Raw genomic sequence first — 11407 nt, 5'->3', positions numbered from 1 at the left:
TGACCTCGTGATCCGCCCGTCTCGGCCTCCCAAAGTGCTGGGATTACAGGCTTGAGCCACCGCGCCCGGCCAATCCTAGCACTTTAGAAGGCTGAGGCAGGCAGCTCACTTGAGGCCAGGCGTTCAACACCAGTCTGGCCAACATGGTGAAACCCCATCTCTACTAAAAATACAAAAATTAGCCGGGTGTGGTAGTGCACGCCTGTAATCCCAGCTACTCAGGAGGCTGAGGCACGAGAATATCTTGAACCTGGGAGGCAGAGGCTGCAGTGAGCTGAAATCACGCCACTGCACTCCAGCCTGGGCAACAGAGCAAGACTCTGTCCCCCCGCCCCGCTCCCACCACAAAAAAAAAAAAAGAAGTCTCCAAAGAGACAGGGAAGAGAGAGTCAGGAAAGGAACACCCTGTGATCCCAGTCGTTCCGGAGAGGAAAGGCAGAGCCTGCCCATCCAGAAGCCTCCTCTAGCCTGGCTCAGATCCCAGTAGTTTCAGTGTTCAGCTTGTATGTCGAGGGGGTACTTCTGGGAACTCAGATGCGTGACCACTTCCCATTTCCTACTTTATCATTGCTTTAGACCTGCAGCCCATCCCCAAGGTACCAGGGCCCACAAAAACACAAATCCCTCAAGCATGAGGGAAGGCAAAAATGAAGGCCCAGGACTATTCTTGATAATACTAACAAAGACAGGATTTGGTGACAAAAAAGTCTCTAGCCCGGCTGGCCCTCCTTGAGTCTACACAGAAGGGTGGAGTGATGGTGGGATGGAGAGGGTCCCTCTCTTTCAGGAAGCCATCTCTAGGAAAAGAAATATTTGACTTTCTTATTTCTATAACTCCCAGTAAAACAAGAAGTCAAGTTCAACCATGAGCTATGAGGCTGGCATGGGCGAAGAATATGTATCCTGTGGCAGTGCTTTTGTGCCTCCTCTGTATGTTCTGTTAACTCCCTGGGAATCCAGTTCTGCCTCCAGGAACCCTGTGGAGATTACAAGAGAAGAGAAAGCTTCCTTGTCCCCACTTAACTGGTCTCAGGAGTGTTCTAATAGAGGAAACTTGGGGCCAAGCCAGGCAGGCCTTCATAGGTTTCCCTGTCCTTGCACCTTAAGTTGTATTCTGGTCTAGGTCTACTACCCTCATTGGATTAAAACAAAACTGCCCGAATCAAAACAAGCTAGACCCTGGGACCAGGAGGGAAGCAGTCTCAGCAGATGAGGCCTCTTCAGACTTTTACTCTCATGGAAAAAAAATGGCCAAATCGAGTTGTTCAAATAAAAATCTAGAATAGGGTCCTGGCTGACAACGTCCTCAGGAAGAGCAAAGGGGGAAAAAGAGACAAAAATACTTAACAGATGAAAATCCTGAAAATTCACAAAGAAGGTAGGGAAAACATACATTCACACTAACAGGTGCACACATAGCATCCAAGTGTTCCTGCCAAGTCTGGGAGAACGGCAGTGAGCGTGTAAGCAAAAGCAGGGCGAGGGCTGGGGGTGGAGGGCAGGGAGTGGGCGGACTCAGTACACAGTGAACAGTAAAGGGCGGCCACCCTGTGGATGATAAATTACTCATTATGGGATTTTAACAAAGGACAGGACACTGGAGGCTCCAGTTGACGCTGTTTGCAGCAATTCTGCTGCTAGACCTTTAGGTATAAAGGGTATCAAAAATGCTCTTATAAAAGACAAGCAATATCAAAGAGGACTGATGCCCCCAAGGAAAGATAAGCTCAGGGAAAAACAAAAGCAAGGCTTTGTTACTACGTATCAAACAATAGCTCTTAAGCTCGATCTGCCCTAAAGACTGTCTTCTGATCACATTTCAGAGGTAGTCGATCACATTTCAGAGATAGTCAGTTCTCTCTCCTAAGGCCTCTCTTGCTAATGGCTTGGTTTGGTTTTGCTTTTAATTCTAGCCAGCCTGCTTTTATACCCTTTCTCACCTTAACCAATAGGCCCTTCCCCTTCAGAATGTCAGGGCTTTCTGAAGTCTAGCCAGACCTCACTGTCCCTGTGATCTCAAAGGTCTTCTCCTTCACCTCCTACAAACAAAATTTACTTTGCCAAAACACAAGGCATTATAGGAGGCACTGTGGGGGATACAAAAATTATAGGACCGAATTATCTTATCACCAGGAGCTCACAAGAAGAACCCAGGAAGCCTGGACAATGGTACTTCTTACTGCAGTAGGGTTCTATTCAGTCAGGCACTGATATATCAGGGAGAACGTGACTCCAGGATGCAGCAGTTGCGGAAGGAAGAGAAACGGTCATGGGGAAGGTAAAACGTATTATATTTACACTAGAAAAACAGATTCTAAGCCTATCACAAAAAGGTCATTGACATTTCCTGAATGGATAACCAGGAACTGTCAGCGAACTGTAAACAGGGAGGTGTGCTTCCTTGTTAGGGGGAGGAGGCGGGACTCAACCCAGGCATCAATCAAGATGGGATGCTTAGAACAGAACTTATGGTTGAGCCTGGACTAAGAGAGTTTATTTTTGGTGGGGGCGGGGTGGGAGGGGGGGACGGGACGGATGTGATAGGATGATGGGAAGGCAGAGAAAATAAGAAATGATTTAGGTGCTTTGGGCCAAATGAATCTGATGGAACAGGATGTTTCCATAGCACAGTACAAAAAGCATTGCTCTGACCTTGATGTCTGTAGACTGGATTTTGTACAACCAGAGCCACAGTCTGGGGGCAGGGAGAATTCTCTACAAGGCAACACTGCAGCCTAGGAAGGGGGCCTGGTTACATGGCCTATGAGTCAGAGTTTTTCTTTCTGAATCAGAGAGAGGCCACTGCTGGCCAAAAGAAGCAATTTAGAAACAAGAGCCCCCTTCCTCCTGGTAGCTAAAATCATGTGGCCTAGGTATGCTGCATTTCACTGGGTATATACCAGGGTCATGCAGTGGACCAGATGTGAGTCACTGGCCTGGAATTAAACAGGCCCAGCTCTCCTATTTGCACCCAGTTCCCCAACATAACTCTCAGGTTCCTCCCAAAAGAAGAAATCACAGTAAATTCATTCTGGTATTTCTAACCAGGAAGTGCTGGGGAGGAACAAAGATCAATTTATTTTCTCAGAATACAGTAAGTTTTTCCAATTGAAAGTACATTATTACTAGGACTCAAGACTCCAGTCAGGTTGTCTTTATCCACTTCAGTTTCTTTTTCACAGGGCACCTAAAGGGCATTTGAAGTAGTCTGAATTATTTGGCAGCTGAAGCCACTTGTATGTGTAGTGGCTAACGTCTGCCCAGTCCTCTCTTTCCCTCCCTCCCATCTCCCCTCTGATTCCATTAAGCATAGTACTATTTCCACAAATACCACACCTTTTGTTTTTCTGTGATCATCACCCTCATGCTGGCCCATATTTTTGCTTCTATCTTGCTTCATAAAAGCATCAAACCTGCTCAGCTGCTCAGATAAGAAAGTTCTGCCAGGTCAACAATGGAAAAAAACCAGTTCCACCCAGCACCCAAGTTCTTTTTCATTTGTGCCAAATTTGGACTTGGGAAATCCTTGCCTTTGAACATTTGTGTTCAGATTCATACGCCCCAGATCGTGTTTCTCTGCTCTGGGATTTCACTCCTCTGCTTCTGAACAGGGTACACCTAAACCAGTTTAGCTCTTATCTTGGATGCAAACATCGCTATGAAGAGTCCCTGTTAGGAACTTTCAATAGTCCCTAAGAGGAAGGCTCTCCTATTACCCTGCTCCAGGGTCAATTTCACTAATTTTAGGCAACCTCCTCCTGATCTAAATTCTGCTTCAATCCATTTCCTTTGTTCCTCCTCAGCAGCAATGATAAGCAGCTGTCCTGTTGATTAGAGTCAGATAGACTCCTGATAGCATCCAGCCGCCCTTCCCTTTAGGCTCAACCTCAATCCTTTTTACATTTCTCCCTCCACCCTCACCTCTCTCACCACCCCCCGTTGAGCTTCTTCTCATCCCTTTAGTAATTTATTACTTCCTTAGGGGCTTTTCAAGTGGTTCATGCGCCCCTTATGAAACATCATCTAAATCTGTAATTTAGTGAGACTCTATCCACCTGTGCCCAGCAGAGGTCAACATGAAAGATGATAGAGGAGGGTATGGAGGGATGGGACTAAAACAGGGGCAAGGTACATGTGTACCTCTCCAACTCAGACAGATGGAAAAGTACTGAATTATTGAACAACATATTATACCTTTCCTCCCGTGGAGATTAAAATGCTTCAACTAAGAACCATCAGTAAACCAGACAGGGAAAGTAAGGGACAAGGAGGGCAGGAACTTGTCACAAATAAAGAGCTGTCAAGTGCATTCTTGACACCCAGCCCAGAGCTCTGCCCACCTTAATTCTGACTCCTGTTATCACAGTAAAGTTGGGTAGAAGAGATAAGTATCTATTACCAACGCCTGAAGAATGATGGATTGAAGATGGACCCAAACAGCCACATCAAGGAAACATGTCATACTTTGCTGAAAAAATTGGGTGTCAAAGTTAGTGTCCATCCTTATGTCAATGAGATCTCAGGCCTCAACATCCATTTTCTTTCTGAGGAACAGTTCATCCACAGAAGCATTCAAGCAAACCAGAACAAGAAAGAACATTTTAAGAACTGCTTTGCAAATAGATGCTTTTTAGCAGCAATTTTTACCCCGTCTTAAGATTCAAATGACAGATTCATCCTCCAAGAGTTAGAAATGTAACTAAACAAACAAGCATATGTGTATGTTGGGGAAATTAAACAGATCCACATCTAGGTTAAGGAAATTAGGTACTGGAAGAAAACCAAATGAATAAAACTAGGTCAGGTGTGGGACCTACAATTGTGGCAGTATGTATGTAAATTTAGGAACAGCAGAAACTAGCAGCCTCTCTCTCAAGCCCTCACACCAACGCTATAGGTTTTTGCTACAGCTGAGAAAATATTTCTCATTAAAGAGAGAGAACAAGAATGAGCTCATACATGCAGGGATGCAGGCAGAGTCATACGCACCCACCAATATTAAAATACGTGTTATTCTTCAGATCTTAGGAAATTCAACTTTGGCAGGAACCGTCAACTTTGCTACATCGGCCAATCCAGCCAGCTGGGAATTCTAGTAAGTTTGCTCACTGCCCCCGGACGACTCTATTCCCTTATGAAGGAGACATATTTATAACATACTGAACAGAAAATTAGCCTTTAAAATAATGTCATCCTGCTGTCTCCTTTCTCTGGCTATGATGCTAAGTGTGGTATTTCAATTTCTTCCCTCAATATCCTCTTCATTTTAACAAAGAATATTTCTTCTCAAGGCCAGGCACAGTGGCTCATGCCTGTAATCCTAGCCCTTTGGGGGGCCAAGGCAGGTGGATCACCTGAGGTCAGGAGTTTGAGACCAGCCTGGCCAACATGGTGAAACCCTCTCTCTACTAAAAACAAAAAATTAGCCGGGCGTGGTGGCGGGCACCTATAATCCCAGCTCCCTGGGGAGGCTGAGGCAGGAGAATCGCTTGAACCCAAGAGGTGGAGGTTGCAGTGAGCCGAGATCGCACCACTGCACTCTAGCCTGGGCAACTATTAATAATAATAATAATCATCATCATCATCATCTTCGTATCATACCTCAGTTTGGTATCACTCTAACCCACAGAGCTTCATTTTACTTCACAGCTTTTAGCAATACAGAACAATTTCTTTATAGTCCATGGCTTCCACTAGGATGTCAACTCTGTGAAAATGCAAACTTTATCACTACTGTGTCTCCAGTACCTAAAACAGTGTCTGGCACTTGACAGGCACTGAATAAGTTCGTGCTGACTGACCAAATGAATGAATGAACGTGCAGGCTGTCAGCCGACCACAATTTTCACTTCCCACCAACGATAAACCCTAATCTACAGGTAATCAATCATGCGGATTTAAGATGCTAATTGGTCTCCGTGCCACCATGGAGCCATGCCTTCAGAAATAAGCATCCCCTGCCTCACATTCTGCCTTACAGCCCACCTGCCAGCTCCCACTCCTTCCCACAGCACATGAAAGGGACACAGGTAATACTGTGGTAAGACCCCTTTACAAGGATTATATGCCTCGCCCTTGTCATGTTAATTATAGGGAAACTTCAGCTTTCTTGCAGAGTTTCTCCTGAAATTTCTCTCCTTAAACTCTCAACATGCCTTCAATTCAGCTTCATTTACTGGCCTAGCCTCTTGATCTTTCACTTCACTCTCATTTCCTGCTAACAAAGGGTTGGTCTAGCTTCTCATTTCCCAAACACCAAAATATGCTCTCTAAATCCACCACCGTGAGAATCACTCCCTGATTTAGTCTCATAATGCTTTACCAAAAAGCTAAGCAGCCTGGGTGCCGTGGCTCACACCTGTAATCCCAGCACTTTGGGAGGCTGAGGCGGGTGGATAACTTGAGGTCAGGAGTTCGAGACCAGCCTGGCCAACATGGTGAAACCCCATCTCTACTAAAAATACAAAAATTAGCCAGATGTGGTGGTGCATACCTGTAGTCCTAGCTACTCAGGAGGCTGAGGCAGGACAATTGCTTAAACCTGGGAGGCAGAGGTTGCAGTGAGCTGGGATCGCACCATTGCAGTCCCACCTAAGCAAGTGAGACTCCATCTCAAAAAAAAAAAAAAAGAAACCAGGTTTTTAATGTGTCCCAGATACTTAGCTTTCTTTGTGTCCTGATTGAGGGGTATTATAAGGGAAATGTTATCTGTGGGACACTTTAACAAAGATCTACAAAATAATGATAACAAAATAATGATAACAAAATAATGATAACAAAGAGTAAGCACTTCCCACTTACTCAATTTTATCCATCAGTTTCATCCTTCCGCTTCTCTTTAGTTCTCTTCAGACTAATGAGATTTCCCTTTTCATAGCAGGATCTTCAGGAATCAGCTCTTTCTCTTTCTACTTTACCCTATACATACGCCTTTTTTTTTTTTTTTTTTTTTTTTTTTTTGAGACAGAGTCTCGCTCCGTCACCCAGGCTGGAGAGTGCAGTGGCGCGATCTCGGCTCACTGCAACCTCCACCTCTTGGGTTCAAGCAATTCTCCTGCCTCAGCCTCCTGAGTAGCTGGAATTACAGGCACCTGCCACCATGCCTGGATAATTTTTGTATTTTTAGTAGAGATGAGGTTTCGCCATGCTGGCCAGGCTGGTCTCAAAACTCCTGACCTCAGGTGATCTGCTCACCTTGGCCTCCTAAAGTGTTGGGATTACAGGCGTGAGCCACTGAGCCCGACCCCATACATATTCCTAAACGTTGCTCAATCTGTCCCCAGAGTTCTTCACCCACTTCCCAGTCTCTATCCTCTTGCTTCATTTGAGTCTATCTCAGTTTATGACACATTACTGTTTGGGTTCTCAATCATTATCCCAAGAGCCACGATGGCTTTTACTTAGACCAAAGTTGAATTCATCCTTACAACCCACAAGTGAGGTTGATCAGAACCCAGAGAGGTTTAGCAAAGGAGGTTAAAATGAAGTAAATAATTCCAAACTGCATCTTGGGAGAACTAAATCCTCATTGCTGGTCTGCCATGATCATCACTAATATCAAACAACAAGTGTTGGAAACAGCAACCCCCATATGGCATTGGATAAGTTACAAAACCTCTCTTTGCTTCTGTTCTCCCATCTGTCTTGCAAGAACAATACTTCTTGCTCCCTGGCTCCTAAAGGTATCAAGACAGGGAATGGTTTTTTTGTTTGTTTGTTTGTTTGTTTGTTTGTTTTTGAGACAGTGTCTTGCTCTGTCAACAAGGCAGAAGTGCAGTGGCATGATCTTGGCTCACTGCAACCTCCACCTCCCGAGTTCAAGTGATTCTCCTGCCTCAGCCTCCCAAGTAGCTGGGACTACAGGTGCGCACCACCATGTCCAGCTAATTTTTGTATTTTTAGTAGAGTTGGGGTTTCACCATATTGGCCAGGATGGTCTCAATCTCTTGACCTCATGATCTGCCTGCGTCGGCCTCCCAAAGTTCTGGGATTACAGGAGTGAGCCACAGCGCCCGGCCGGGAAGCATTTTTAAAAAAACAAAACAAAAACAACAGTCTTAAGACTAAAAAATTGTCAAAATAAATACCTTGACAAACTTATTAAAAAAAACAGAGATCCAGGCCTGATATCAGATGTTAATCATGCATCTAACCAAATAATATCTTTTTTTTTTTTTTTTTTGAGACGGAATCTCGCTCTGTCGCCCAGGCTGGAGTGCAGTGGCCGGATCTCAGCTCACTGTAAGCTCTACCTCCCGGGTTTACATCATTCTCCCGCCTCAGCCTCCTGAGTAGCTGGGACTACAGGCGCCCGCCACCATGCCCGGCTAGTTTTTTTGTATTTTTTAGTAGAGACGGGGTTTCACCGTGTTAGCCAGGATGGTCTCGATCTCCTGACCTCGTGATCCGCCCGTCTCGGCCTCCCAGAGTGCTGGGATTACAGGCTTGAGTCACCGCGCCCGGCCACCAAATAATATTTTAATTTGGGGGTAGGAGGAGTGCAGAGAGGGGTGGAGGGGGGCTTACTATATAGCCAGAAATCTAGGCTAGAACTGTGGCTGTAAATTCACTCTGGCATGACTGAACAGTACCAATGCCAAGTGTAGCACTCAGATGATGCACCAAAGCCCCCCCAAAATCTAGAAAGTTTCCTGGATGCTACCACCAGGATCCAGCCATGGCAACAGGGAGCTTAAAGGTGTAAATGATTAACCTTCAGGATGGCTCACCTAGATGTGCAAACGTTTGAAAAAGCTAAGCTCTCTACCAGGGTAACCCATTGGCTCTCATCTTTTAGACTTCATAAGAGTTTTACCTTCTGGGTAACATTGCAAAGCCCTGCTAAGATTAGTATCTACACCTAAACTCTGGACCATGGCTCCCTTCGCTACTATCTCTAGGCTGTCAATCTGGGTTAATTAGCCTATTAAAAATTTTTTTTATTTTAAAATCCTGTACTCTAATCATAGGAATTTCAACCAAGTTTCAGCTGGCCTCCGCATCTCACACTCCAGCAGGAACACAAGCCCGAAGGAAGAAAGGTGTTCGTCCATCTCCAGGCCGGCTTTCCCCACCTTTTTCCTTTTTGCTTTCCACCTGCATGAAGTTCCCTCTAAAGGTGCATGTCATTTTCTGGCCCTTTAAGTCCCGACACCCCATCCCACCCCGGGTTCCCTTCCATCCTCCGCACTTTCTCCCTCCCCACTTACAGTTTGCCTCGCCCCCCTCGGGGACTTTCTCGGTCCCTCTCCGGGCGTCCTTCTGCACCCCCACCCTTCTCTCCGCAGCGCGACTCCGGCCTTGCTTCCTCTCCCCTGCCCTTTCCCCTCCCCACGACACCGCTGCAACAGACGACCCCGTCCCCACAGCCGGCGCGTTCCCTGACCTCCCCGCCGCCCCTCACCTCGGCCTCTTTCTCTCGCGCCCCAGAGCCCCGGCCTCCCCACCCCGTCCTCGGGTCCCCGGGGTCCCCCCACGCCGACCTCGGCCACTCCCTCCCGGTCACTCACAGGAGGCCGGAGCAGGTGGTGCACACGAAGCTGCCCACGGTGATATCCACGTAGGTGACCCCGCGCTGGGCGCACTCGAAGCAGTGGCGATTCCCGGCCTGGCTGCAGCCACCCAGCTCCCGCACCCGACGGCACCACACCTCCGAGGCCGCCTCCGCCTCCGCCTTGCCTCCGCTGACCCCGCCGCCCGGGCCCGGGCCCTTCTTCGCCGCCATCACCATCGCTGCCCACTCCCTCCCCGCTAGTCAGCAATCACCCCTTCAACCACTGCCGCCTTCCCGCCTCCTCAGCCGCCTCCGCACGCCCGGCTTCCCTGACAGAAACTAGGGAGCGGGCGGTGTCCGCAGAGACTCCGCCGCCCCCCACCCTCCTTGCCCGTCCTGCACGCTAATTGGCTAGGTTTCTCCCACCTCCTTATTCCGATTGGCCCGCCCTGGGACGGCCTCCCGTGGCTGGAGCCGCCAATGCCACGCCCCACCGCCTACAGACCGTAGGCCTCTCCTATTGGCCGGCAGAGACCCCGGCAGCGAGAACTGTGCGTGCCCTCTCCTTGTCCCCGCCCCCTCTCGCCACTGCCTCCACCGCGGCCCGCCTCCTAGTTCCGATTGGTGAGTCCTCGGCACTCGTTCTTTGACGCTAACTCTGATTGGCTGGCGGGGCTGCAAAGCTAGCGCGCGATACAGAGGAGGTGCCCCGCGCGTGCGTAGCTGTGATCCTCCCGACTGATGACGTTAATTCCCGGCAAATTTTAAAGGCTTATTCTAGACTCTAGAGTGTCATGCAAAGCCGAAGAGAAGTGGCCATGTGAGGGGCTGAGCAGGAGGGGGAAAGAAGAGAGCGCTTAAGGGAGAGAGAGGGAGCAAGAATGCTTTACTAGACCAGTGCTCTAATTCCTGAGCCACGGAGCTAAGGGAGTGCTTTATACATGTCATTTCATTCGCTCCGCCTATCACAGAGGTGGAATCCCCATTTTACACACTTAGGTTCCACAACTTGCGGCAGATCACACGAGTATGTGGCCCAGGATTCCATTCTGGGTCTTCCAACTTTAGAAACCCTGCCTTTAACCCTCCTAGTAGATGGACTAGTATTCGAATATTCATTTAACAAACACTGAGTGTCTGCTAGGTTTCAGGCACGTTCTAGACACTGGGAATAGAATACAGCAGCGAAGCAATCAAACAAAATATTCTTGTAGAGCTTACATTCTAGTAGGGGGAAGCAAACACCTTAAAGAATCACCAGTTAGTGATAAATCCTATGCAGATAATTAAAATCAAGTCTTGGAAAAGACTTTTGGGGTACTTTTTAAATTTTTAAATTTAACTTTATCTTTTTGAGATGGAGTCTCACTCTATTGCCCAGGCTGGACTGCAGTGGCACGATCTCGGCTCACTGCAACCTCTGCCTCCTGAATTTAAGCATTTCTCATGCCTCAGTCTCCTGAGTAGCTGAGATTACAGGCAGCCGGCACCACCCCCGGATACTTTTTGTATTATTATTATTATTGTTATTGTTATTTTTTCTTTTTTGAGACGGAATCTCGCTCTGTTGCCCAGGCTGGAGTGCAGTGGCGCGATCTCGGCTCACTGCAAGCCTTGTCTCCCGGGTTCACACCATTCTCCTGCCTCAGCCTCCCAAGTAGCTGGGACTACAGGCACCCGCCACCACACTCGGCTAATTTTTTTTGTATTTTTAGTAGAGACAGAGTTTCATCGTGTTACCTAGGATGGTCTCGATCTCCTGACCTCGTGATCTGCCCGTCTCAGCCTCCAAAGTGCTGGGATTACAGGCATGAGCCACCGCACATAGCCAATTTTTGTATTTTTAGTAGAGACAGGGTTTCACCATGTTGGCCAGGGTGGTCTCAAACTCCTGGCCTCAAGTGAGCCTCCCAC

At 47.6% G+C, this 11407-nt stretch overlaps 1 protein-coding gene across 3 annotated transcripts in view; it reads right to left on the bottom strand.

The window, feature by feature from the left end:
• The window catches only part of AGFG2 (ArfGAP with FG repeats 2), a 29497-nt gene extending 19599 nt beyond the window's left edge, over nt 1-9898 (bottom strand). For 2 of the 3 annotated variants that reach the window (XM_026456642.1, XM_026456643.1), the window contains exon 1: nt 9510-9898. In XM_026456642.1, coding sequence (XP_026312427.1) covers nt 9510-9730 — 221 coding nt within the window. In that variant the 5' untranslated portion in view covers nt 9731-9898. The remainder of the gene's footprint in view (nt 1-9509) is intronic. The other variant, XM_026456644.1, reaches the window with a different exon arrangement.
• Between the last annotated feature and the right edge of the window lie 1509 nt (nt 9899-11407).

The sequence above is a fragment of the Piliocolobus tephrosceles genome, chromosome 8 (genome assembly GCF_002776525.5).
Source record: "Piliocolobus tephrosceles isolate RC106 chromosome 8, ASM277652v3, whole genome shotgun sequence".
NCBI classification, from domain to species: domain Eukaryota; kingdom Metazoa; phylum Chordata; class Mammalia; order Primates; family Cercopithecidae; genus Piliocolobus; species Piliocolobus tephrosceles.
This window is presented reverse-complemented; position numbering and strand designations above follow the sequence as displayed.